Source organism: Arabidopsis thaliana, chromosome 2 (assembly GCF_000001735.4).
Source record: "Arabidopsis thaliana chromosome 2, partial sequence".
Classification (NCBI taxonomy): Eukaryota; Viridiplantae; Streptophyta; class Magnoliopsida; order Brassicales; family Brassicaceae; genus Arabidopsis; species Arabidopsis thaliana.
In genome coordinates this window covers 15,999,170-16,025,007 of record NC_003071.7, presented here as the reverse complement: position 1 = coordinate 16,025,007, position 25,838 = coordinate 15,999,170, and the positions used below count along the sequence as shown (strand labels likewise).

Genomic DNA, 25,838 nt, shown 5'->3' with positions numbered 1-25,838 from the left:
TCATGGTTCCTAAATTAATTAGTTTTTGACTAAAGTATAATTTTTTGGCAACATGTTAAATGTTTGTTGACTCAAAATTTATATATATAGAGATCAAAATATCAATGGAGAAAAATAAGTAAAATCAAACAATGGGTTTAAATCTAGTGTTTGTTCTATCTTCTTATTTGCTTTTTACGCAAATGGTTGAAGGAAACGTTGATGTGAGCTTCTATAACTTTTACTTTGTAATTTTTACATTCCTTAAGATTTGATCATTTAAATTTCTCAAATAAATATTGTTTTGTAGTCAATTTTACAGGAATTTGATTGTGTTGATATATACAAACAACCCGCTTTCCAACATCCATTGTTGAAAAACCACAAGATTCAGGTATAGTCGTTATAGTGGTTACTTAGATATAATAAGATGTCTAATAATACATCCAATTATATGAGCATAATATTGTAATTCTATTATTTTCCTTAATCCTTTTATTTTGTGTTGTTACAGGAAAATTTCAATTTCAATAAAAGCCATATTATAAAAAATAAATATAAAGAAAATGTTCTAAGTTGTCCACAAGGAACAGTTCCAGTTTTAAAACAAAAAAATGGAACTGAAATCATTCATCTCAACACAGTCGAGTATCCTGGTCAACATGTAATTTTCTTATTTTTCATTTTATCTAAATTTTATTTAATCGCGAATAATTTTTATATATTCATGTTCTTGCCTTTTTAGGGTTTTATCATTGATTCTATCTATAAATTAAGTCGATTATATAACACACGTATAATTTGTGAACGAGTCAATTTATTATACACATTTTATATTTTGTTTTATTTTTTTTTACTTACCTATTTTTATATATATACATGTGATGTACAGTTTGCAACAATCGAGACCGTTTTGGATGGAAGTATCTACCGGGGAGCAGAATCTATGATAAGTATTCATAATGTAACTGTACAAAATAACCAATATAGCAAAAGTCAAATTTGGTTGGAGAATGGACCTCGAGGTGAACTTAATAGCATACAATTTGGTTGGGCGGTAAGTTAATATTACTTATAAAACAAATTGTGTACAATCATATGTAATCATATGATTTTATACATGGAACTAATATACAATATTACAAAAATATTAACACTTAATTATTTTGGTTAATATTTTAATTTATATTAATATTGTAGACAAAAATATTTTTTTTTAAAAAATAGATAAAACACTCACTTCAGCATATATTTTATATTTATTTATAGGTGCATCCAAGATTATATGGGGATACTTTAACGCGACTTACGATATATTGGACTGTAAGTGAATTAATTATGTTTTTTTTTTTGTCGAATAATTGTGTTTTTTCATACATGAACAAAACAATAAAAAAAAACATTATTAGAAAAAATAAAGTCTTTATACCTAACCTTTACAAAATAAAGAGAATTTATAAAAGTACCATTTTTCTACTATTTTTTTGTAACAATATATTTTTTTGTTGGTCATTTTTAAAAATACTATTTTTTGAACAAAATGACCAAATTACCTCTCATCTAATGAGAATATGTAATTAGAAACAGAAATTCCAAAAAACAATTTCTCGCCAAAAAAAAATTCCATAACAAAAAATAATTTCCACAAAAAAATGCATTTGAAAATTCTTGTAAAATTTTCAAGAATATTTTAAAAACCCTTGTAAATCTTTCAGAAACTCTTAATTTTTTTTTTGTAAAGTTGTTAAGAATCTTGTAAATCATTTTAAAACCTCTTATAAAGTCTTTAAATACATATGTAAATACTTTAAAATCATTTTTTATTATTTTGAAACCATTATAAAAGGTTTTAAAATGATTTACAATAGTTTTTAAAGGGTTTTAAAACCCTTGTAAATGTTTTAAAAACTCTTGTAAATCCTTGAAAACTCTTGTAAACCCTTTAAAAATCTTTGTAAACTCTTTAATAATCTTTGAACCATTTTAAAACTCTTGTGAACCTTTACAAAATATTTTAAAAAGATTTACATGAGTTTTAAGTTTTTATAAGGTTTTAAAACTCTTGTACATGTTTTAAATTTTTTTGAAAAACCCTTGTAAATCCTTAAAATCCTTCTAAACCCTTTAAAAATCTTGTAAAAACCCTTGTAAATCTATTTCCCGCCATTTCTTTTTTTGCGGGAAAAATATTTTCGAAAAAAATAATTATCGGAAAATCTATCTTCTGAATATTTTAGGCAGAAAAATTAATATTTTATTTTGTTAACCTAAAACATTTTCAAAATAGGGGTAAAATGGTCACTAAAAATTAAAAGAGAGTATAAATAAAAATGACCAACATGAAATAGCATAGTTAAAAAGGGATAGTCTTGAAAGGGCATTTTTACCAATTTCTCTAAAATAAATCATATCTTTATATGTTTATAAAAAAAAAACATTTGATACCATTTTGTCTCTTTGTATCTCGTATCTCAAAATATTTTGCCTCTTTTGAATTTTTAGGCAGATGGGTATAAGAAAACTGGGTGTTATAATACAAATTGTCCTGGCTTTGTTATTATAAGTCGAGTTCCGCAAATTGGAATCGCTTTTAATGAATCCTCTATTTATGGTGGTAAAGGATCAGTTGTTATCAGACCACAAGTTTTCCAGGTAAATCTTCTTCACATTTTATACGACAAATAATTCGACAACAATGATAAGAATTTTAGTTATTAATTATTTTAATAACATGCCACAAATCCAAATTCTTTGTTAGGCTTTTGAAATAATCACATTCATCCGCATTATAATTTTCCATTTTGCAATATAGTGCATCAAAATTTCTTTTTAAAATAACATATATGCGTATAAAATTTAAATATTTTTGCAGTCATTTTCTAGTGTTTTATGTTTTGTTAGGATGGTTTCAGTGGAAACTGGGTACTAAAAGACACTGTCATGAACGAAATAGTTGGTTATTGGCCCAAAAAACTATTTACACACTTAAACAAAGGAGCTTCTTTGGTGCGATTTGGAGGAAATACTTTTACATCTCCGGATGGAATTAGTCCTCCAATGGGAAATGGACATTTTCCGGTTATTAGCTATTTTAAAAGTTCACATTATGTTCATGTTAAAGTTAAGAATTCAAATTATCAACTAGTTGATATTGAAAGCAGGAAAGCAAGGATATATGCAGATTCTTACCAATGTTATAGACTATCATACTGGGGTTATTTCAAGTCAACTGGAGTAAGTTTCTCTTTTGGGGGACCAGGTGGAAAATGTGGTATTTGATGACAAATGAATTATATGTATCGGCCGAAACTATATTAAAATTTAAAAGATAAATAAAATTTAACTAAACTATTTTCATCTTGTGAACAAAAAGTATTATAAGATCTTAAAAAAAACGCTTAAAGATGTGGGAATGAGAAAGTAATGTCAAATAAATCTATACTATATAAATGTTGAAACTATTTGCTTCTAAAGGCGTCTACATAGGATTTAGAACGACCAATCCGCGTTAAACATGTCATTAATTAACATATTTAGTATCTAATTAGTTAACAATTTTGAAAATAGTAATTACTTTCTATTTTAAAATTTAAAATAGAAAAGGAAAATAACAAATATTAAATTTAAACTTATAAAAAAAAAGAAGCTATAGAATTATAATTATGTAATATTAAACCCAAACCTTATAAGATCTTATACAAGTAATCCAACATTTTAATATAATTTAAAGAAACGTAACAAGGACGTGGTTTGATGGTGGTGTTTTTAATCGTATCAATTTGAATCAAGTTCTCGAAGATATAAACTAAGGTCTTTCAGTCTGGGAAGCGTGAAGGTGAAGAGGATCTAAACTGCATCAAAAAGGAGAAGTGATAGAGTTAAGTATCAATTTAGAAGCTAAAACGTTTTCTTAGAATAACAGAAAACAAAACAGAGTACATCTTGACGAGATTGAAAAATGCTTATACTAACAAGAAAAGGAAGAGATTTTCGAAGAAGAAATATGGAGCATGTGAAAATTTAAGAAGGTATGGCACATATTGCTTAGACAAAATCATAAGAGGATGAAAGAGACACTGTAAGAAAAAATGAAACAAATAAAACGAGTTTTTGCAAAAAGATAGGGAGAGTCATAGCTCTCTGTAAAAAAAATTGTGAAAGAAATTCATATACATATTGAAAAGAATGTGAGAAAAATATGAGTTGTTAAAAGAAAGTGTAGATAAACTTACGAATATATTTCTACAAAATATCTTATTTTTAGAAGAGCTATACTAACTAATGCAGCGAAGATAAACGAAAAACAATAGTAAATTTGCGGGTACCAAAATGAGAATCGTCGAATCTATTTCCTATACAACAATTTATTTAATACGTAAAAAAAGACGTCGTTATCCTAAATATCTAAAGCTAAAGAGAGAGTCATTAACCAAAAAAATGTTCTTTTGCTAAATGTTGTAAAATCTAAGAGTTGTATAAAGGTTATTTCTAGTTATGTATTTAAATTGTTACTATTTGTCATGATAATTTTAAAATTCAAAGAGTTTATAATATTAACAACAAATAGATATATAAAATCATATTTTCAAAATTTTCAATAAAATATTTTAGTCACACAAAAAACTGTTAAATTTTTTACAAATAAATCCACGCATGAGTTCATAGCTAGTAAATAAATAAAGAAACAACAATGTTACCAAAAAAAAACTGGTTAACGTATTTTCTAGAATTAACATGTGATGTGTATTTTATTCATTAAGCATCTCCTTAGTATATAATTATATAAATATAAATTTACAAATAAAATAATACAAGATCTTTACTAATCTTTATGTGGAAAACAAAAAAAAAACATAAGTAAAACAAATTTATGTGGATAAGAAACGCCATACGCATTCACGTATTATCTTGCCATGTTAGATATGATTCTCAATGTTACAAGAAAACATTTATGGTAAAATAATAAAAGTTTAGATCGCAGACAATGGACCTAAATGATCCCATAATTCATAGGATAAGTTTTCATTCTTGTTTCGAGCATGTTTAATATTTCCACTAACTGTTTTGCCCTCTTGATCTCTACATTCTCATCAAAGTTAATTAGTTCATAATACCATAAACTATTAGTATCCTCGTTCTCTTCTGCATGAAGATAATATTTGAAACCGATATTACATTCGCTGCACTATATATGGATTTGTAGGTTAACTCTAACAAAATCCAAATTACTCTAAAATACTACACATACGGTCCTACAAATTACTAATTAAAACCAGTATACTACTAAGATTAAATGATATGCTATAAGAATTTGGCTCGCCAAAATATAAACTAGGAAGAAATAATGTGGGGATGATAAATTACTAAAGCCTCACTAAAACTCAAATATGTCATCATATCAATCAATATATGAGTGTTGAGATTTGCCGTAGATATTATCTTCCCCCACCAAATAATTGTACCTACACTACACCCCAAACAAGCATATAAGAACAAGTTAATTTAGGTTAAGCAAAGCTGACAAAAGATTAGAGGGAACCATCTCTAGTAAGCTTAGCAAGCAATGCATTGATAAGTGAATCCCTCTTCTCTGCTCTCATCTCCTCCCTCGACCGCCGTTGCTCCTCTCTATCCCGCCACATCCGCTCCATTGCCAACCTCTCCTTCTCAAGCTCCTCCATCTTCCTTCTCCATTCTTCTTCTTTCTCTGCTCTTTCCTTCTCCCTAGCCTCCCATCCTTCTCTCCACTCGCTCTCCATTCTCACTTGATGTCTCATAAACTCTTCCAACACTTCTCTTACACCATTATTGCTATTACTACTATTACTACCGCCTTTTCGCTTCTTTGCAATGTTCTTTTTCGGATTTAGAATTTTTGGGTCGTTGCTGACATCTACTAGCTCTTCATTCACATTCTCTTCTTCCTCATCTGAAGAATACTCTCTCTTTCTCGCTGCCCCGCTTGTTCCCCCTCCTCCTCCCTCGGATTCAGCCCATAGCATTCTCTGCATTCTAGTGGTAAATATATTTTGCATATCATCATAAAAAGGGAACTGTTGTCTCGCTGTCTCTGCCTCCATTGTCTCACATCCCTAGAAACATCAAGCAATACATCACCAATGAGATTGTATACATATAATTAAACTACTTAGCAGATTATGGACAACAAGATTCAGAAATATTTACAATGGTGTTTGTCTATATGTCCCGGAAAGATTATGGACTATAAGATTCAATATTTCTTGGTTACAAATTTTTATTTATTTATTTGTTCCATGCAAGACCTCCAAGATTATAAAACATCCACAAAATGAAAGAAGAGGGAGAGAGAGAATAGACCTTAAAACGAGTGACGAGGTTCTTCCACTTGCACTTGCACTGTTCAGGGCTACGAGGAAAGCTTTTGTCTCTCATCTTGTTAGAGATAACTTCCCAAAGAAGCTTGTTCCGTTTTGTCTCCATGAAAGTTTGATCTAGCTCTCCTCTTATCCCTATCAACTCTTTTGTCTCTTCGACGCTCCACTGTGGAAACCTATCCCCAACAGCTACCGGAGAGGCTATTTCCGGCGTTTGCGATTGAGTATGAAGATGATGCTTGTTGAGATATTGAAGCTGGTGAAGGTGATGATGCTGATGTCCATCCATATGAAAGAATCAAGAAGAAGAAACTATAAAAAAAAAATAAAGAAAAAAAATCACCAAACGATCTCTAAAGCAAAGATTTTGAAGAAGCTTTCACTTTTTCAGATCGAAAAACAAAATATTTCTTGTTTTTCTTTATCTTTTGGTTTTTGTGTATTTGTAATGTGAAAACGTTGGAAGAAAGAAGTCTAATTTTCTTTGATCGCAATTCTTTTCTTCTTCTCCACTCTCTCTTTCTCCTGTCGCCATCTGTCTACGCGTTTACTTTTTTCTCTGTCTTGGATTTTTTCTAATACAATTTACTTTTTTTTTGTGTGTCTTCTTTTGACAAAATATTAAAAAGAAAAAAGCTTTCGGCAGATTTGTCATTTCATTTCTAATAGTATATAATTAGTTAAAATATCGATTGAAATGGTATTATAGAGCAAAGGATAATTAGCGTCTTAAACTACCAGTCAATTCGTTAATAAAAGATATGTTGACTGGTGATCAGGAGAGATGTGGATATTTCTATCGTTATCTCATAATGTAATCACTTTCATTTGACAAATAGTATTCTAGATTCTGACAGTCGACATATTTGTCAAATATGTGTATGAAATGAGTTTATTACTGAGTTGGTTTGGTAAAATGGTAGGGATAATAAATTTAATTAAAATGATGATAATTTTTTATATTGCTTTAAATATAAAAAACAGTAAAATATTAAAGAGAAAGTCAAGTCTTTAAATAATATAATACAATTTTTCTTTTGTCAAAATAAATTAGAGTGAAAGTGTAAGAAAAACATAGGTGAGTGGTAAATATTTCCTATTGAGTTATAGAGCTCTTTATGTATTTTCTGTTTAATCTGCTTTTTCATTCATACTATAATGAGGAATCAAATTGATGTGACGATAACATTGCGTTGAGGTTTCATCATCACCGCGAGAAGTTTCGGTTTGTATACTTTTTGTAATAATACTGTGTGGTTATTAATTCTCGGCGACCAGTCATATCCTTAGCTTCATGCCCAAGTTTCTATTTACTACTTTGTCTTTGTTTATTTTTCCCTTTTTCAACAAAATTCGATATTTTTCTAATTTTGAGCACCTTTTTTAAATACAAAACTAGGTGACTTCTCTAGAATCTCTCGTTTCCTAAATTCCTTCACGTGTTATTCCTTGTATGGTTATCAAAATAACAAAAGTGTTGGAATGATTTCTTCATTCACGAAATGACAAATTATAGTGTGACACGTGCGTGGAACTAGCCAGCTAGGAACAACATTCTAGAGATGTGAAACTTGTTAGGCCAATTTTGAATTTTTTTAAAAGCATGAACATGACAAAAAAAAGCATGTGCCAAACTAATTCATTTTCAACTTAAGGTTTATTATGGGTTGGCAGCCCAAACCCATTCTACACAGTTTGGGCCCAATTTGTCTTCGAGTGATGTACAATTTGGCAATTGGACTCACATAAGAACAAATTTTGTGTAACCCCTACAATAGATGAAAACTGCAACTCTCTTCTAAAGTAAAGGACTAAAGTCAACCTAGTCCCTTAAATGAGGTTTGGAAAATTCTTTGTCTGCCTCGTTCACTTTTATTTTGCCTCGTTTTATGTATCTGTTGAAGGAACACCACTTGGTTGATTATGGTACGAAAAACATGTTATTTGGACTTTCACCAAATTTATGTCGATATAAAAAGATCAGTACAAATTTGTTATTGATTTTATTTTTAGAGGCTACATTTCCTATGGTTTGTGACCAGACTATAGCTAGCTACAATTTTTTTATTGTATTTTTATTGCGAAAAACTTAGTTGCATATATTATTCACTAAAACAGAGATTTTTTGTATAGTAAACAGTGAAGGTAAAATTGTTAGCAAACAAAAATTTTGTAGAGTCAAGAAAAGAATTTTTATATATATATATATATATATTTTTTAGAAACAACATATTTTTAATAATAAAAATAGGAAGCTTCAAATACAGCATTGAAAAGAGTTTAACGAAGAATTTTTGTTTTCGATTGTATTTAAATTTATATAATATATACAAACAAAAAAAAAAAAAAAAAAAAAATTGTCACGTGTGCGTTTGGTAGCTGTAAATGAATGCATCTTACACAGTAGCCCACATGTCGATTTTGGTTTTTCTTCATTTTTTCTTCACCACATAGCTGTTGTCTTCAAAACAATCAACGAGTTTTTTAGATTTGTTGATTTTGTTGTTTTGGATTATTGTTGATTTTGCCATTTTAGATTTTTCACTTTATCTATAAAAAAAAAAAAAACTATTTTCTGCCACTTAAAAGCTAAAATTTTGAGAAACTTTTTAAATAAAAATATGTATTTGAGAATTTTGTTTCATTATGTTTCCATTTTTTTTTTATAAAATACATAATAACAAATATTATACCCTAAAAAAATAGAACCAAGTAAACCTAAATGTGTAAATTGTAACTTTAGATATAATTTTTTCGGCAAATCTATGAATGCCACTAAAAATCCTTATCTGGTAATTGATTCATTTATTTATTTATTTATCACACTATATCACATCATTTACGTTCACAATATTCAACATATTAGGCGGACAATTTCTTTTGTCAACATCACGGATCTAGTATTTCCTTTTGACATATCTCGATCTAGAAGATGAAAGAAATAGATATATAGGATGAAATGAATTTAATACCATCTAAAAGAACGTTCCTATTATATATGCTAATGTATAGCATCAAAATACCATTTGTACAAAGAAAAACAATAGATAATCGAATTTAACAGAGTTAGATTGATAAATGGTATTTCTTTAGTTGTCACGTTTTGAAAGCGTGATTCTATTCTCATGTTTAAACATTTGTCTTAAACGTTTTGTTATATATCATAGACATGTTAGAGATATAACTGAAAAAAAATCATTTAAATTAGTTTTTGAGTATTTTATAATTATTCTTTTGGGAATTTCAGTCATCCAAAATCATTCAACAATGTTGCGCCAAACAGAAGATGGTTCAACCACTATAATCAAACCATTTTTCAAATGATTTCGTTTTTTTTGTTTATTTTTTGGCTTTTGTGGATTACAAACCAAAACAATAATTTAAATTATGATGATCTCTACTTTAGTCTATATAAATACAATGACCATGAAAAAAATACACTATGGGTTTGGCTGTTTTCGTTCCAAATGTTGGCATGACCTCCACCGATAATCTGTTGTTGATTAGGTATTTTTAAGTCTGTCAATCGTGAATCGACATCTGATTGTCATCAAACTCTTATTCTATAAGATGCAAAAGTAGTAAAGCATAATCATTTATTTTACATAAACACATTGTTTATTACTTTTGTACATGTTGCAAACCGTCGCACGGCGCCGAAATTCGTTCCCTATCTCCTTCACTTCAAAAGTCACTGAAGACATCAAAAAGCAATATTGTCGACATTTATCCACAACTCTTTTAAAAACGTGTCTTATTAAATTTATCATCCAACTAGCTTAGCATGCAAGGTTTTATTATGTCGAGTGTCGACCTCAATATTCAATAGAAAAAAAAGGCTGGAATAAAAGAATATCATCGTTTCATTTTGGTTTTACAATTTTCCCTATTTATATCCCCACTCGTCCTTGTTTCTTCCACCATCTACAACTTTCATTCTTCCACTACATTTCTCTCCTTGAGTATCTTCTTATCCTATTTTCCAAATTCCAAAACAATTCACAAAATGGCTACATGCTGGCCTGAGCCGATTGTTTCCGTGCAATCCTTGTCCCAAACCGGTGTACCAACTGTACCAAACCGCTATGTGAAGCCGGCTCATCAGAGACCGGTCTTTAACACCACCCAATCCGATGCTGGGATAGAAATCCCTGTTCTAGACATGAACGACGTTTGGGGGAAACCAGAGGGGCTAAGGCTCGTGAGGAGCGCGTGTGAGGAGTGGGGTTTCTTCCAAATGGTGAACCATGGTGTGACCCACTCGTTGATGGAGAGAGTGAGAGGAGCGTGGCGAGAGTTCTTCGAGCTACCGCTAGAGGAGAAACGGAAGTATGCAAACTCACCGGACACGTACGAGGGATATGGAAGCCGCCTTGGGGTTGTGAAAGATGCTAAATTAGATTGGAGTGATTATTTCTTCCTCAATTACTTGCCTTCTTCCATAAGAAACCCTTCCAAGTGGCCATCTCAGCCTCCTAAGATCAGGTACATGCATATAAATTCTTGTAACTTTTTTGTCCATACATATGGTTTAGGTCTATGTATTATATTCCTGAGTGTAAATGTTTATAAGTTATACTTATAACGGAACCGTTTACTAAAAGAAGTTTTTTTACTAAGTGAATGTTTTGCATGGGGACACGTTGCGTGTGTGTGTTTTTAAATTTTAGGAGTTCAAGCATCTGAATTATGTGGAAGTACAACTTGCATAAACGTACACACATGGCCGTTTGGTCTAAATGTTTATTTAGGCACGTGTCTCATGTGTGAACACGTTACACGTGGTCATTATACCCACGTGAAACATGACTTTTCTTTTATAATACATACAATTTGACCGATTGACTAAATAAAACAATATGTACATATTGTCTGTTGTTTTATTTTGTAACCTAGATCTCGAGATTCATTATGATCAATGGTTTAGTTCACGAAAAACAAAATTCAGTAAACGGATCTCACAAATAGTTGTTCATAGGCAATTAATCGATTAAATGAAAATTGAGAAAATAAATCTATTAAGATTTTCGTTTTCCCTTGCATAAAGATCACTATATAACTAACATTTCGAGGAAAAACTGATGTGCAGAGAATTGATCGAAAAGTACGGAGAAGAAGTGAGAAAACTGTGCGAAAGGCTAACAGAGACGTTGTCAGAGAGTTTAGGTTTAAAACCAAACAAGCTCATGCAGGCTTTAGGAGGAGGCGACAAAGTCGGAGCTTCTCTGAGGACAAACTTCTACCCAAAATGCCCTCAGCCGCAGCTCACTTTAGGTCTCTCTTCTCATTCTGACCCTGGAGGCATCACCATTCTTCTCCCGGACGAGAAGGTCGCTGGCCTTCAGGTCCGTCGTGGTGATGGCTGGGTCACCATTAAATCAGTCCCTAATGCTTTGATCGTTAACATTGGAGATCAACTTCAGGTACTATTTTTGACTTTCTTGAATTTAGTTGTCTCTCTAAAATACGTTAATTATCGAAAGTCTATTTGTTTTGCTTTGTTGTGTGTTTTACTTTCGTTGTCTAAAACTACTATTTTATGGTTTTAGAGACTTTATGTCTTTTTACAACATATATAAATATTTTAATTTTATTTAGCGTTGTGGCAAAACATCATATTGGTATTGTGTGATATTTGATCTACTATCTTGAAATGGACTCTACAAATTAAATACTAACCGATGGATATATCAATGTGTAGATACTTAGCAATGGAATTTACAAAAGCGTGGAACATCAAGTGATCGTTAATTCCGGTATGGAACGAGTCTCTTTGGCATTCTTCTATAACCCGAGAAGTGATATCCCGGTTGGACCAATCGAAGAACTAGTAACTGCAAACCGACCTGCTCTTTATAAACCAATCAGGTTCGACGAGTACCGTTCTCTGATAAGGCAAAAGGGTCCTTGTGGAAAAAACCAAGTCGACTCACTGTTATTAACTAGATAATAATTGATAAACATTCCAAGTATTATCTGTTATTCCTATGTCCTTGATATAGTCGTTACTAAATAATATGTAAACCGTATCTTCACTTTTTCTTATTATATTGCTGCTCTCTCTTGAGGTTTGATATTGTTAATTTCACATAGTTTAGTTGTAGAATTTGCCATTAATCCAATGAAATTATGGTTGGCCACACTAGCCAACAAAACTCCTCATTTCCAATTTTTTTCTATAAAATCTTGAATAAATCGAGAATATTGGTTTGTGGATACATATTAAAGTGACAAACGTTATGGATAAAAACATCTGAAATTTGATTGGTTACTCAGAACGACTAGCGAACCTCTCAACCTTATCATCCAAATTAAGACCAACCATGGCTTCACCTAAACCACAGCTCACCTCCGCCAACACCGCCGCGTCTCTATAATTCGTAACCGCCTGAACAATAGCCTTAGCCCTCTTCACCGGATCTCCACTCTTGAAAACACCCGACCCAACAAACACTCCATCACATCCCAACTGCATCATCAACGCCGCATCCGCCGGCGTCGCCACTCCTCCAGCAGCGAACTGAACCACCGGTAACCTCCCAAGCTCCTTAGTCTGCACAACCAAATCATACGGCGCAGCGATCTTTTTCGCGTAAGTGAAAACCTCGTCATCGTCCATGCTTCTAAGTAACCGAATAGCTCCGTTCACACTCCTCACGTGCCTAACGGCTTCAACAACGTTACCAGTTCCAGCCTCACCTTTGGTTCTTATCATGGCGGCTCCTTCACGGATCCGCCTTAAAGCTTCACCGAGATTCCTACATCCACAAACAAAAGGGATTTTGAAATTATGTTTGTTGATGTGATTATCTTCGTCGGCGAGAGTGAGAACTTCACTCTCGTCGACGTAATCAACTCCGATTGCTTCCAGGATCTGAGCTTCAACGAAATGACCAATTCTAGCTTTCGCCATCACCGGAATCGTCACGGCGTTTTTGATTTCTTTGATCATCTCTGGATCGCTCATTCGAGCAACACCGCCTTGAGCTCGAATATCGGCGGGAACACGTTCAAGAGCCATCACGGCGCATGCGCCAGCTTCTTCAGCGATTCGAGCTTGCTCTGCGTTGACGACATCCATGATTACACCGCCACGAAGCATCTGAGCGAGACCAACTTTCACGGAGAAGGGAGATTTCTGTTTCGTCTCCGTCATGGCTCCTTCGCCGTACACCGCCACAACTCCGGTTCCTGCCATTTTTTCTAGGGTTTTGAGAGAGTGTGGAGCAGAGGAGAGGGGATTTTATAGGACGCGATTTGAAATTTGTTTGTGGACTGTGAGCTGTTGGATTGAGAAAAGATAGTAAAAGTACGTGAATCGGACGGGTTTAGAGGAAGGAGCACGAGGATTGTGGTGGACGTGAGTGTAGAGAAGAGAAGCTACGTATGGAAACTTTGACCACAAGATTTGTTTCTTTTTGTTGTAAATGTATAGTCCCGAAGAGATTATTATCTTGTTGACGTGGAAGCTCATTTCCCTATACCATCGTGTGATGTCGAAGAACCACTGATTCGGATATGTTATGTGTGTAAGGGTGTTGTTCTTTTTTTATGGTATAAAATATGTGGAGAATTTGGAAAAGAATATTAAATTTAATAAAATAAATTACAGTCCTTAATTATTTAATCAATAATTTATACTCTTTCCATTTCACAATATACGTTGTTTTAAATAAAAATATGCAAATTAAAAATATTTATTTTTAAAAAGTTTAGCTAATCATAAAAGAGATTACATAATATAAATAATCAAAAAATATTAAAATAATATATTATTTACATAGAAAGTTAAAAACAACTTATGTTGTGAAACAAAAAAATTGGTCCAAAACTACTTATATTACGAAACGGAGGAAATATACAAAATCCGAATTTATTCAGAAATTAACAATTAATTTATGAAATCCTTAATTATCGATTCGGGTTTCGAACCATTTTGTGATGTGAGTCAACAAACAATGGTTCACTATATTGCCTACCCTATGGTAGTTAACCAATGATGTTGTCACAAAGATGGTTAAGAGATGAAACGAATTAATGCAAAGAAAGACCTGAGCCTTGTCAATATCAAATTATATGATTTTTATTAATGCTCTAACGATTCAACATCACATTGGACAGATAATGATACATCTTAAGCTGTATAGATTCGCTTCACATGTATCATTTTCTTTCGACATATTGGACACCTCCCCTTGGTTCTTTTTATCCTGCAAATATTGTCAAATCACAACGTTCAATATTTTAGATCAATCCCAATATGGTAAACACATTACCATTACAATTATGCAATCCAGAAGTTGTACTTAGTTGATAAAAAACTTACTTTGTTCCGCATTGGTAACAGGAGACGCAATGGCCACACGGGAGGAAACAACAATCTCTTGGAGCATCAAAACAAATGGCACAGAGACTTTTGTTACTTGCTTCGACATCATTACAACAATCATTGTCACCTTTGTCTGCAAGTAGACATGTTCTCACTGAATCATCTCCGGATAAAAATCCCTCTCCACCACAGCACTTTAACTTGTTGCAGAAGTGTATAGCTACCAGCATGAAGGAAAGCAACACACCTGCATACGCAATAATACTACATGTAATTGCTTCCTTGTTACAGAGAAACTAACAAATGCTCAAATCCAATAATCAAGTTGACTTTGAAAAGATTGAAAAGTTTACCTGTGAAGCTTCCATATGCAATCAATCTAGGTTGATATGACAACTCGATATACCATTCATCATCGATGGATACTCCCTAAGGCAGTGAGACAAACATTCATTCAGCTAAGAGTCATAATAATAATAACAGTAACAATATTGTTAGTGTTTCGTATTACGAGTACATACCTGACCCAGTGCTGGTGAAGTTACGACAGCATAATTTTCAACAGGGTACCTTTCATTCATTTTGAATGAGCACTCGCCATTGCTGAAGGAACAATTGTAGGATGTTTGTTTAGTATCATACAAGACAGCCTTCACATCAATATCCAGTTCCACCTGAACAAACATTATGTCAAGTAAAACAGTGTACTGTGGACTGTGCAGAAACACAACAGAAACCAAAACTTAATCCAAAGTCATAACTTGATTATAATTACCTCTATGTCCTTCCTCTTCAAGTTAGCCACAGTAAGATAATAACCTTTAGACTTACTTATATCCAATTGAATCATACCACTCCCTGTAAAGAACTTTTATTAACTCATGATAAGCAATGTAATCAATGCATCTTAAGCAGGAACTTCCATTTGACTAACCCTGAATTAGATTCCATGACCAAGCGGTGTCACGAAATGCAATATCCTTCAGCGACGACCGATAGAAGAATGGCATTCCTATAACTTGAGAGCCTTAACATAGTCAGTTTATATCCCTAAAAGGCAATACTTTCAAACAAAAAAAACTCACTAACATTAACACTTCTACTTCCTCTATTTCCTCTTACTTCACTCAAAGTTATTTTCCTATTCAAGTATATACTATACACAAATGAAGTCTCGATTGTTAGAAAACAACGAGGGAAACAGGTTTATTTAAATATTCGGTTTTCCCAAGGGTTTATCGGTTACGTGTTCACATCAACAAAGAAGATCTTTTAGGTTTTTCTTTATGTTCATGTTTTAAAAACTCTTTCCAAGCCTCATTAACAATGATAAACAAACAAGCAAGCATAACAATTAACATATGACAAAACAACAATATTTTACTAACCTTCAGTGATCACAAGCCGAACTGCAGAACCTTTAGGTAAAATGTTATAAGATATATTCATATGCGTTCCTCTATTTAAGTAGTATGGCCATCCCTGAGAGAAGCAAAATCAGTTCAAAAAAATCAGTCTAAAAGAGACTTCAACGACAATAATCAAAGCTGAAAATAAATTCTGACAAAATATATAGACAAAGATCAAATCTTTGGTTTCAATGGCAAGTACCCAAAACAATACAATAAAGATCCTAAGGAATTTTAAACCTGCCTTGTAAGAATTCTGTGAGACAGATAACACTCGAGATTCAGTCCAGTTTACAAAATAACCACTAGGAGTAGATTGACCATTGAATCCATATAGCTGAAGTCCAGGCTTTGAAAAATCAAGCTCCTTCACCTAACAAAAACAAATTACATTTCATATAAATTAGCACAGCCTTGGTACACAGAAGAAACACAAGAAGAGAGTGAGAAAAAAAAAAAAAAAAACAAGAGACAACCTTAATGCTTTTGACAAAGATGGAACTTGGTTTAACAAGAATGGACGAGTTAGGTCCAAGCCAGACAGTTTCACTACCGTAAACACCAAAAATCAGACAAACCGACGCTGATTCAATCCACGAAATAAGTCAGATTCTCATATAATCAAAAAAGACAAAAACTTTAAATTGGAACTGAAGTTGAGAAACCAACCAAAGAACCACAATCCCATAATGATACCGAAGCAGGACAAGCTCAACAACCCCCATGAAGATTCGTCAGAATTGAAGATATCATCACAATCTTCATCGAGGGGAGGTGGTGGCATGACAAAGAGCGGCTGAAGGTCACCACGAATTGACCCCATTTCGGTGATTCTTAGAGAAAGAGATAACAAAAAAAAAATTATGAGGTAAGAAATGAATTGGATAGAAGAAACCCTAGAGATTTATAGGATAAGTAAAGATAAAATAAAACACCTGAGAATTTGTGAGGAAGTGAATCCATGAAAGATAAGATGATAGGGTAAGTTTATTAGTGTAACGGTTATCGTTCGATTTTGGTTCTCCGGCTAGTCTTCTTCTTTTCTCTCCGTCGTTTGAACGGTAATGACGACCAGAGTCTTGAGGGTATTTTTATAACTTTATTATATAAAATAATAACATTATTTTTCAGACTTTTGTTTGTGTCTGTGAGGATTTTGTTTTTTTATTATATTATTTGAAGAGATTCTTTCGTGAAATTCCAATTTTATCCTTCGGTTAACGTTAATTAAACTGTTAAGTTTAACAGTATAGTAAGTTAAAATTAATCAACTGTTAAGTTTTAGTGTTTAATTAGTATTCTAAAACAAAATATATTGATTGAACTTAGCAATTTCAATATACTTATGTGAAATTGTTTATTCATATGTGTTATCTTAACAATTATTGAATGTATTATTGCACAATTAATTACATAATGTTTATTTTAACAAAAAAAAAATACAGTGCCTAAAAACATTATGTAATGGTTTCTCCTAATTAAGTATGACCATGTCAACTAACAAAAACGTGCAACACCGCCTTGAGCTCGAATATCGGCGGGAACACGTTCAAGAGCCATCACGGCGCATGCGCCAGCTTCTTCAGCGATTCGAGCTTGCTCTGCGTTGACGACATCCATGATTACACCGCCACGAAGCATCTGAGCGAGACCAACTTTCACGGAGAAGGGAGATTTCTGTTTCGTCTCCGTCATGGCTCCTTCGCCGTACACCGCCACAACTCCGGTTCCTGCCATTTTTTCTAGGGTTTTGAGAGAGTGTGGAGCAGAGGAGAGGGGATTTTATAGGACGCGATTTGAAATTTGTTTGTGGACTGTGAGCTGTTGGATTGAGAAAAGATAGTAAAAGTACGTGAATCGGACGGGTTTAGAGGAAGGAGCACGAGGATTGTGGTGGACGTGAGTGTAGAGAAGAGAAGCTACGTATGGAAACTTTGACCACAAGATTTGTTTCTTTTTGTTGTAAATGTATAGTCCCGAAGAGATTATTATCTTGTTGACGTGGAAGCTCATTTCCCTATACCATCGTGTGATGTCGAAGAACCACTGATTCGGATATGTTATGTGTGTAAGGGTGTTGTTCTTTTTTTATGGTATAAAATATGTGGAGAATTTGGAAAAGAATATTAAATTTAATAAAATAAATTACAGTCCTTAATTATTTAATCAATAATTTATACTCTTTTCATTTCACAATATACGTTGTTTTAAATAAAAATATGCAAATTAAAAATATTTATTTTTAAAAAGTTTAGCTAATCATAAAAGAGATTACATAATATAAATAATCAAAAAATATTAAAATAATATATTATTTACATAGAAAGTTAAAAACAATTTATGTTGTGAAACAAAAAAATTGGTCCAAAACTACTTATATTACGAAACGGAGGAAATATACAAAATCCGAATTTATTCAGAAATTAACAATTAATTTATGAAATCCTTAATTATCGATTCGGGTTTCGAACCATTTTGTGATGTGAGTCAACAAACAATGGTTCACTATATTGCCTACCCTATGGTAGTTAACCAATGGTGTTGTCACAAAGATGGTTAAGAGATGAAACGAATTAATGCAAAGAAAGACCTGAGCCTTGTCAATATCAAATTATATGATTTTTATTAATGCTCTAACGATTCAACATCACATTGGACAGATAATAATACATCTTAAGCTGTATAGATTCGCTTCACATGCATTATTTTCTTTCGACATATTGGACACCTCCCCTTGGTTCTTTTTATCCTGCAAATATTGTCAAATCACAACGTTCAATATTTTAGATCAATCCCAATATGGTAAACACATTACCATTACAATTATGCAATCCAGAAGTTGTACTTAGTTGATAAAAAACTTACTTTGTTCCGCATTGGTAACAGGAGACGCAATGGCCACACGGGAGGAAACAACAATCTCTTGGAGCATCAAAACAAATGGCACAGAGACTTTTGTTACTTGCTTCGACATCATTACAACAATCATTGTCACCTTTGTCTGCAAGTAGACATGTTCTCACTGAATCATCTTCGGATAAAAATCCCTCTCCACCACAACACTTTAACTTGTTGCAGAAGTGTATAGCTACCAGCATGAAGGAAAGCAACACACCTGCATACGCAATAATACTACATGTAATTGCTTCCTTGTTACAGAGAAACTAACAAATGCTTAAATCCAATAATCAAGTTGACTTTGAAAAGATTGAAAAGTTTACCTGTGAAGCTTCCATATGCAATCAATCTAGGTTGATATGACAACTCGATATACCATTCATCATCGATGGATACTCCCTAAGGCAGTGAGACAAACATTCATTCAGCTAAGAGTCATAATAATAATAACAGTAACAATATTGTTAGTGTTTCGTATTACGAGTACATACCTGACCCAGTGCTGGTGAAGTTACGACAGCATAATTTTCAACAGGGGACCTTTCATTCATTTTGAATGAGCACTCGCCATTGCTGAAGGAACAATTGTAGGATGATTGTTTAGTATCATACAAGACAACCTTCACATCAATATCCAGTTCCACCTGAACAAACATTATGTCAAGTAAAACAGTGTACTGTGGACTGTGCAGAAACACAACAGAAACCAAAACTTAATCCAAAGTCATAACTTGATTATAATTACCTCTACGTCCTTCCTCTTCAAGTTAGCCACAGTAAGATAATAACCTTTAGACTTACTTATATCCAATTGAATCATACCACTCCCTGTAAAGAACTTTTATTAACTCATGATAAGCAATGTAATCAATGCATCTTAAGCAGGAACTTCCATTTGACTAACCCTGAATTAGATTCCATGACCAAGCGGTGTCACGAAATGCAATATCCTTCAGCGACGACCGATAGAAGAATGGCATTCCTATAAATTGAGAGCCTTAACATAGTCAGTTTATATCCCTAAAAGGCAACACTTTCAAACAAAAAAAACTCACTAACATTAACACTTCTACTTCCTCTATTTCCTCTTACTTCACTCAAAGTTATTTTCCTATTCAAGTATATACTATACACAAATGAAGTCTCGATTGTTAGAAAACAACGAGGGAAACAGGTTTATTTAAATATTCGGTTTTCCCGAGGGTTTATCGGTTACGTGTTCACATCAACAAAGAAGATCTTTTAGGTTTTTCTTTATGTTCATGTTTTAAAAACTCTTTCCAAGCCTCATTAACAATGATAAACAAACAAGCAAGCATAGCAATTAGCATATGACAAAACAACAATATTTTACTAACCTTCAGTGATCACAAGCCGAACTGCAGAACCTTTAGGTAAAATGTTATAAGATATATTCATATGCGTTCCTCTATTTAAGTAGTATGGCCATCCCTGAGAGAAGCAAAATCAGTTCAAAAAAATCAGTCTAAAAGAGACTTCAACGTCAATAATCAAAGCTGAAAATAAATTCTGACAAAATATATAGACAAAGATCAAATCTTTGGTTTCAATGGCAAGTACCCAAAACAATACAATAAAGATCCTAAGGAATCTTAAACCTGCCTTGTAAGAATTCTGTGAGACAGATAACACTCGAGATTCAGTCCAGTTTACAAAATAACCACTAGGAGTAGATTGACCATTGAATCCATATAGCTGAAGTCCAGGCTTTGAAAAATCAAGCTCCTTTGCCTAACAAAAACAAATTACATTTCATATAAATTAGCACAGCCTTGGTACACAGAAGAAACACAAGAAGAGAGTGAGAAAAAAAAAAAAAAAACAAGAGACAACATTAATGCTTTTGACAAAGATGGAACTTGGTTTAACAAGAATGGACGAGTTAGGTCCAAGCCAGACAGTTTCACTACCGTAAACACCAAAAATCAGACAAACCGACGCTGATTCAATCCACGAAATAAGTCAGATTCTCATATAATCAAAAAAGACAAAAACTTTAAATTGGAACTGAAGTTGAGAAACCAACCAAAGAACCACAATCCCATAATGATACCGAAGCAGGACAAGCTCAACAGCCCCCATGAAGATTCGTCAGAATTGAAGATATCATCACAATCTTCATCGAGGGGAGGTGGTGGCATGACAAAAAGCGGCTGAAGGTCACCACGAATTGACCCCATTTCGGTGATTCTTAGAGAAAGAGATAACAAAAAAAAATTTATGAGGTGAGAAATGAATTGGATAGAAGAAACCCTAGAGATTTATAGGATAAGTAAAGATAAAATAAAACACCTGAGAATTTGTGAGGAAGTGAATCCATGAAAGATAAGATGATAGGGCAAGTTTATTAGTGTAACGGTTATCGTTCGATTTTGGTTCTCCGGCTAGTCTTCTTCTATTCTCTCTGTCGTTTGAACGGTAACGACGACCAGAGTCTTGAGGGTATTTTTATAACTTTATTATATAAAATAATAACATTATTTTTCAGACTTTTGTTTTTGTCAGTGAGGATTTTGTTTTTTTATTATATTATTTGAAGAGATTCTTTCTTGAAATTCCAATTTTGTCCTTCGGTTAACATTAATTAAACTGTTAAGTTTAACAGTATAGTAAGTTAAAATTAATCAACTGTTAAGTTTTAGTGTTTAATTAGTATTCTAAAATAAACTATATTGATTGAACTTAGCAATTTCAATATACTTATGTGAAATTGTTTATTCATATGTGTTATCTTAACAATGATTGAATGTATTATTGCACAATTAATTACATAATGTTTATTTTAACAAAAAAAAAATTACAGTGCTTAAAAACATTATGTAATGGTTTCTCCTAATTAAGTATGACCATGTCAACTAACAAAAATGTTATGATACATGCTTGAATTTCTTTGAGCTTGAACAATAACCACAATAAAAAAGGAAGAAGAAGATAAGAACCGTGGGAGAAATCAATAAAGAACAAAAATAATAAGTTGGATCACCAACAAAGATACAGAAATTTGTGCATTGGAGATGGTTGTGTGTTGGAGGTGGAGATAGATTTGGACTTTGCAATCCCACCTTTACGCATATTCCAAAGTCATCAAGAAGTACCAACTCATTTAGTCCACGCACCAACACTGGACTTACCGGTTCAGGGTTTCGATCCCATTTCGGAATGTGAGTCGACAAACAATGAGTGTTATCACAAAGATGGTCAGGGACGAAATGAAATAGTTATGCAAAGAAAGAAATGAGCCTTGGCAATACCAATATAACTTTTATTAATGCTCTATAGATTCAACATTATGTCAGAGATTTATATTTGATTCATCTTACACTGTATAGATTCGCTTCACTTTCTTCATTTTCCTTCGACATATTGGACAACTCCCATCAGCTTCTTGCATCCTTCACATATTGCAGATTCATAACGTTTCAAAGTTTAGATCAATCAAGTGATTTTGATATGTCTAGTTGTATATTATCAATTCTTAAAGACCTTCGTGGACAAAATAACTTACGTTGTTCCGCATTCATAACAGGAGACGGAATGACCACAAGGGAGGAAAAAGCAATCTCTTGGAACATCAAAACAAATGGCACAGAGACGTCTACTTCGGTTACTTGCTTCACCATCATTTCCCATAAACTCTTCTAAGTCAGCATCATCGTTTGCATAAGAATCGTCACACGAACCCATGCTTGAACCATCGTCATCTTTGTCTGCAAGTAGACGTGTTCTCGCTGAATCATCCTCGGTTAGATGTCCCTCTCCACCACTGCACTGAAACCTGTTGCAGAACTGTATAGCTACCAACATGAAGCAAATCACCACACCTGCATATGCAATAATACTACATGTTATAGAGAAACTAACCAATGCTATGAATTTGACTTTGAAAAGATTGAAATATTTACCTGTGCCGATTACATATGCAATTTCTCTAGGTTGATATGAGAACCTGATATACCATTCATCTTCAATGGATACTCCCTAAGCCCCGAGGCAGTAAGACAAACATTCATTCAGCTAAGAGTCATAATAATAACGCTGTTGGTGTTTCGTTTTACGAATACATACCTGACTCGCTGCTGGTGAAGTTACGACAACAGAATTTCCAACAAGGGACATTGCATTGAATGTGCACTCGCCATTGCTGAAGTTACAGTTGTAGAATGATTGTTTAGTATCATACAAGACAGCCTTCACATCAATATTCAGTTCCACCTGAACAAACATCATGTCAAGTAACACAATGAAGAGTGGAAAAACCAAAACTTAATCCAAATACTTGATCAGTAGTGGTTACCTCTACGTCCTTGCTCTTCAAGTTAGCTACAGCAAGATAATAACTTGAAGACTTTCTTATCTCCAATTGAATCATACCACTCCCTGTAAAGGACTTTTATTTAACTCATGGTAATCATTGCAACACAATGCATTTTAACTAGGAGCTTCCATTTGACTAACCTTCAATTAGATTCCACGACCAAACATTGTAACGATATGCAGGGTCGTTCAAAACCGACTGAGGAACGCCTTGATGTCCTATGAATTGAGAAAGCCTTGACATAATCAGTTTAAATCCCTAAAAGGTAACACTTTCAAACAAAAAAAAATCGCTCACAAGAAGAGTTCCATCTCCTATATTTCCTCTTTTATTCAAAGTTATTTCCCATTTCTAGTTAGGGTTTGCTCTACGTTTCAGTAGATACTTTATACGAATGAAGTCTCGATTGCGAGAAAACAACGCGGGAAATGGGTTTAGATACGTTATTGTCAATCTTTTAGGTTTTTCGTTGTGCTCATCATTTTAACGCTATCACAGCCTCAGTGACACAACATCAAACCAACAGGCAGACATAGAAAATGAAAACACTACAATACTTACTAACCTTCATCGACCACAAGCTGAACCGCAGAACCTTGTGGTTTAACGGTATATGTAATATTCAACAATGACCCACTGTTGAGATAATATGGCCATCCCTGAGAGAAATGAATCAGTTCAATAAATTGTCTAAAAGAGAATTCAATGACAATCAAAGCTACAATAAATTCTTGACTAAACATAGGTACTAATTAAAGATTGAATCTTTGATTTCAAAATATCAATGTGAAGTATACAAAGACAACACTTCTAATCAATACAATAAAGGTTCTCATGAAGTTCAAAAACCAGCCATATATACATTTTAAAGAAAACAGTACTGAGAATCTTAAAGCTACCTTGTAAGATTCATGTGAGATAGATAACACTCGGGATTCAGACCAGTTGACAAAACAATCCAGAGCAGGAGTTCTATAGAACCCATAAAGCTGAAGCCCTGGTTCTGAGTAATCAAGCACTTTAACCTAACAAGAAACAAATATATTTTCAATAAATTACCACAGCCTTATAAACATAAACACAAGTAGAGAGTGAGAAAAAGTAAAAAGCAGACAACCTTAATGCTTTTGACAAAAATAGAGCTTGGTTCAACAAGAATTGACGAACTGGGTCCAAGCCAGACATTTTTTGGTCCGTAAAGATTCTCAATCAGAATAAACGAAGCTGAGTCAATCGAGAATTAGTCAGATTCAATATAGTCAAAGACAAAAACTTTCAAAAGCAGAACAAATCAAAATCGAATTTTTAAGTTGAGAAACAAACCAAAGAACCAGATAAGAAGAGCTAAACTGAAGCAGTACAAGTTCGACTCTGAAACTCTCCAACAAGAGGAAAAATCTCTCCAATTGAAAATCCCATGAGTATTAGCATCATCATCAGCTCCTTCGACGTTATCAGAAGCCGAAGATGAGGTTGAAGTCATTGTAACCAATACCGGAGGAGATAATTCAAAGTCCAGAGATGATGGAGAAGGAGCTGAATCCATTTCGATGATTCTAGAGTTAAGAGAAAAAAATTGTAAGGAGTCAATGAAAAGGGTGAGAATTGAATTGAAGAAACCCTAGAGATTTTAAAGGATTTATATAAAGAACCTGAGAATCTGTGACGAGGAGAATCCATGGGAAGATAGGGAAAAATTGATTAATGTAACGGTTACTGTTTGAAAGTGGTTTACCGGCGAGTCTTCGTCTTTTCTCACCGGCGTTGAACGGTAGAAGATAAACGAAAGTTGAGGGTATTTCTATAATATTTATTTTTTTAAAGACAAATATTCTTCATGTGTTTTGTCGTTTTAGAGTTATGTCTTTTTAGTTTTTGAATATTATTATGTCGTTTATAAATTCTTAGAAGTTTCTTTTAGAGAAAATACCTGTTTTATCCTTTTGGCCAAAGTTAATTTCACTGTTAGTGTTACTGTTAAGTTTAACTGTTAGTCAGTTACTGTTACTGTTAAGTTTAACTCTTTACAATTTGATTAGTATATTGCCTATTATTGGTCATGTAACTCAGCATTTATTAGATTCACTACAATTTTAAGACATAAATCTAAATCTCTTACAGAAATATTTTTCAGATTTATATATCTTTTGTTCAAGGAAATATTTGTGGGTTTATGTATTAACTCTATTTTTGATTTGTGTAAATCTTTTGTCTAAATATATAGAAAAATCAAACGAGCACCTCATGTTCATGAGATTCTATAAGATCTACTTTCATGAGCCTTGAAGGATCTACCAAATTCAGCCTAATTATAATTTACGATTAGAATATATACGTAGTGAAAAATTGTACAAAAACATGTAAAACTCATGTAATTCCTAAATGTTTTCATTTTTAATGAAATATTTACATTCTTAGCAAAAAAAAAAACATGTAAAACTCTATACGCTAGGAACATTTTTTGGGATGGCAAATGTGCAGAGTCAGTTTCAAAAAATTATTAAGGCTAAGAGGCCTAATAATTACGAAAT

The 25,838-nt window shown here is 33.0% G+C and overlaps 8 protein-coding genes across 13 annotated transcripts; 2 read left to right on the top strand and 6 right to left on the bottom strand.

Annotated features, from left to right (window-relative positions):
* Nucleotides 1-153: 153 nt before the first annotated feature.
* On the top strand, nt 154-2,674 carry AT2G38255 (hypothetical protein (DUF239)). The gene is made up of 6 exons (NM_179962.2): nt 154-203; nt 290-373; nt 494-643; nt 872-1,036; nt 1,249-1,302; nt 2,482-2,674. The coding sequence occupies exons 1-6, from the start codon at nt 183-185 to the stop codon at nt 2,662-2,664; spliced, it is 657 nt and encodes a 218-aa protein (NP_850293.2). The 5' UTR covers nt 154-182; the 3' UTR covers nt 2,665-2,674.
* Nucleotides 2,675-4,851: 2,177 nt separating this feature from the next.
* Nucleotides 4,852-6,798, bottom strand: AT2G38250 (Homeodomain-like superfamily protein). The gene is made up of 2 exons (NM_129382.3): nt 6,319-6,798; nt 4,852-6,071 (listed from the first exon to the last, which is right to left on the bottom strand). Exons 1-2 carry the CDS (start codon nt 6,622-6,624, stop codon nt 5,508-5,510), a joined length of 870 nt encoding a protein of 289 aa, NP_181360.1. The 5' UTR covers nt 6,625-6,798; the 3' UTR covers nt 4,852-5,507.
* Nucleotides 6,799-10,016: 3,218 nt separating this feature from the next.
* AT2G38240 (2-oxoglutarate (2OG) and Fe(II)-dependent oxygenase superfamily protein) lies at nt 10,017-12,473 on the top strand. Its single transcript, NM_129381.4, has 3 exons — nt 10,017-10,820; nt 11,425-11,758; nt 12,037-12,473. Exons 1-3 carry the CDS (start codon nt 10,342-10,344, stop codon nt 12,283-12,285), a joined length of 1,062 nt encoding a protein of 353 aa, NP_181359.1. The 5' UTR covers nt 10,017-10,341; the 3' UTR covers nt 12,286-12,473.
* Nucleotides 12,474-12,492: 19 nt separating this feature from the next.
* PDX1.1 (pyridoxine biosynthesis 1.1) lies at nt 12,493-13,775 on the bottom strand. The gene has a single exon (NM_129380.3). The coding sequence runs from the start codon at nt 13,531-13,533 to the stop codon at nt 12,604-12,606; it is 930 nt and encodes a 309-aa protein (NP_181358.1). The 5' UTR covers nt 13,534-13,775; the 3' UTR covers nt 12,493-12,603.
* Nucleotides 13,776-14,075: 300 nt separating this feature from the next.
* On the bottom strand, nt 14,076-17,117 carry APD3 (RING/U-box superfamily protein). 2 transcript variants are annotated; one of them, NM_129379.2, is made up of 11 exons: nt 17,009-17,117; nt 16,743-16,906; nt 16,550-16,656; nt 16,318-16,446; nt 16,053-16,146; nt 15,599-15,691; nt 15,440-15,522; nt 15,186-15,338; nt 15,018-15,093; nt 14,662-14,911; nt 14,076-14,545 (listed from the first exon to the last, which is right to left on the bottom strand). In NM_129379.2, the coding sequence occupies exons 2-11, from the start codon at nt 16,894-16,896 to the stop codon at nt 14,470-14,472; spliced, it is 1,215 nt and encodes a 404-aa protein (NP_181357.2). In that variant the 5' UTR covers nt 16,897-16,906; nt 17,009-17,117; the 3' UTR covers nt 14,076-14,469. The 2 variants fall into 2 exon arrangements, with proteins under 2 accessions (NP_181357.2, NP_001324023.1); NM_001336694.1 differs by having other exon boundaries at nt 15,599-15,682.
* A 168-nt stretch (nt 17,118-17,285) lies between these two features.
* PDX1L4 (putative PDX1-like protein 4) lies at nt 17,286-18,259 on the bottom strand. Its single transcript, NM_129378.4, has one exon. It carries the CDS (start codon nt 17,808-17,810, stop codon nt 17,571-17,573), a length of 240 nt encoding a protein of 79 aa, NP_181356.1. The 5' UTR covers nt 17,811-18,259; the 3' UTR covers nt 17,286-17,570.
* A 94-nt stretch (nt 18,260-18,353) lies between these two features.
* Nucleotides 18,354-22,745, bottom strand: APD4 (RING/U-box superfamily protein). Of its 2 annotated transcripts, NM_001124996.1 has the most exons (11): nt 21,285-21,393; nt 21,019-21,182; nt 20,826-20,932; nt 20,595-20,723; nt 20,330-20,423; nt 19,876-19,953; nt 19,717-19,799; nt 19,463-19,615; nt 19,295-19,370; nt 18,939-19,188; nt 18,354-18,822 (listed from the first exon to the last, which is right to left on the bottom strand). In NM_001124996.1, the coding sequence occupies exons 2-11, from the start codon at nt 21,170-21,172 to the stop codon at nt 18,747-18,749; spliced, it is 1,200 nt and encodes a 399-aa protein (NP_001118468.1). In that variant the 5' UTR covers nt 21,173-21,182; nt 21,285-21,393; the 3' UTR covers nt 18,354-18,746. The 2 variants fall into 2 exon arrangements, with proteins under 2 accessions (NP_001118468.1, NP_001118467.1); NM_001124995.1 differs by lacking the exons at nt 20,826-20,932; nt 21,019-21,182; nt 21,285-21,393 and adding exons at nt 22,313-22,384; nt 22,498-22,745.
* APD1 (RING/U-box superfamily protein) lies at nt 21,839-25,082 on the bottom strand. Of its 4 annotated transcripts, none has more exons than NM_201904.2 (11): nt 24,960-25,082; nt 24,631-24,863; nt 24,425-24,531; nt 24,207-24,332; nt 23,873-23,966; nt 23,448-23,525; nt 23,269-23,369; nt 23,058-23,204; nt 22,895-22,970; nt 22,498-22,813; nt 21,840-22,384 (listed from the first exon to the last, which is right to left on the bottom strand). In NM_201904.2, the coding sequence occupies exons 2-11, from the start codon at nt 24,851-24,853 to the stop codon at nt 22,309-22,311; spliced, it is 1,344 nt and encodes a 447-aa protein (NP_973633.2). In that variant the 5' UTR covers nt 24,854-24,863; nt 24,960-25,082; the 3' UTR covers nt 21,840-22,308. The 4 variants fall into 4 exon arrangements, with proteins under 4 accessions (NP_973631.1, NP_973632.1, NP_973633.2 ...); NM_129375.3 differs by having other exon boundaries at nt 23,287-23,369; NM_201902.4 differs by having other exon boundaries at nt 21,839-22,384; nt 23,287-23,369; nt 24,631-25,082.
* Between the last annotated feature and the right edge of the window lie 756 nt (nt 25,083-25,838).

Excerpts from the sequence above, each read along its gene's own strand:
- APD4 (NM_001124996.1), bottom strand. The coding sequence starts at position 21,172 with ATGGGGTCAATTCGTGGTGACCTTCAGCCGCTTTTTGTCATGCCACCA. Across the intron at positions 19,800-19,875 it reads GTCATGGAATCTAATTCAGG|GGAGTGGTATGATTCAATTG; the intron begins GTTAGTCAAATG and ends AGTTCTTTACAG. Across the intron at positions 18,823-18,938 it reads TGTTACCAATGCGGAACAAA|GATAAAAAGAACCAAGGGGA; the intron begins GTAAGTTTTTTA and ends CAATATTTGCAG.
- PDX1.1 (NM_129380.3), bottom strand. The coding sequence starts at position 13,533 with ATGGCAGGAACCGGAGTTGTGGCGGTGTACGGCGAAGGAGCCATGACG.
- AT2G38255 (NM_179962.2), top strand. The coding sequence starts at position 183 with ATGGTTGAAGGAAACGTTGAT. Across the intron at positions 204-289 it reads TGGTTGAAGGAAACGTTGAT|TCAATTTTACAGGAATTTGA; the intron begins GTGAGCTTCTAT and ends ATTGTTTTGTAG. Across the intron at positions 1,303-2,481 it reads GACTTACGATATATTGGACT|GCAGATGGGTATAAGAAAAC; the intron begins GTAAGTGAATTA and ends TTGAATTTTTAG.
- APD3 (NM_129379.2), bottom strand. The coding sequence starts at position 16,896 with ATGGGGTCAATTCGTGGTGACCTTCAGCCGCTCTTTGTCATGCCACCA. Across the intron at positions 16,447-16,549 it reads TCTTTGTCAAAAGCATTAAG|GTGAAGGAGCTTGATTTTTC; the intron begins GTTGTCTCTTGT and ends TGTTTTTGTTAG. Across the intron at positions 14,912-15,017 it reads TGCATATGGAAGCTTCACAG|GTGTGTTGCTTTCCTTCATG; the intron begins GTAAACTTTTCA and ends TTGCGTATGCAG.
- APD1 (NM_201904.2), bottom strand. The coding sequence starts at position 24,853 with ATGGATTCAGCTCCTTCTCCATCATCTCTGGACTTTGAATTATCTCCT. Across the intron at positions 23,526-23,872 it reads TCAGCTTGTGGTCGATGAAG|GACATCAAGGCGTTCCTCAG; the intron begins GTTAGTAAGTAT and ends CTCAATTCATAG. Across the intron at positions 22,971-23,057 it reads CTTCACCAGCAGCGAGTCAG|GGAGTATCCATTGAAGATGA; the intron begins GTATGTATTCGT and ends CTCGGGGCTTAG.
- PDX1L4 (NM_129378.4), bottom strand. The coding sequence starts at position 17,810 with ATGGCAGGAACCGGAGTTGTGGCGGTGTACGGCGAAGGAGCCATGACG.
- AT2G38240 (NM_129381.4), top strand. The coding sequence starts at position 10,342 with ATGGCTACATGCTGGCCTGAGCCGATTGTTTCCGTGCAATCCTTGTCC. Across the intron at positions 10,821-11,424 it reads TCTCAGCCTCCTAAGATCAG|AGAATTGATCGAAAAGTACG; the intron begins GTACATGCATAT and ends ACTGATGTGCAG. Across the intron at positions 11,759-12,036 it reads ACATTGGAGATCAACTTCAG|ATACTTAGCAATGGAATTTA; the intron begins GTACTATTTTTG and ends ATCAATGTGTAG.
- AT2G38250 (NM_129382.3), bottom strand. The coding sequence starts at position 6,624 with ATGGATGGACATCAGCATCATCACCTTCACCAGCTTCAATATCTCAAC. Across the intron at positions 6,072-6,318 it reads ACCTCGTCACTCGTTTTAAG|GGATGTGAGACAATGGAGGC; the intron begins GTCTATTCTCTC and ends TGATGTTTCTAG.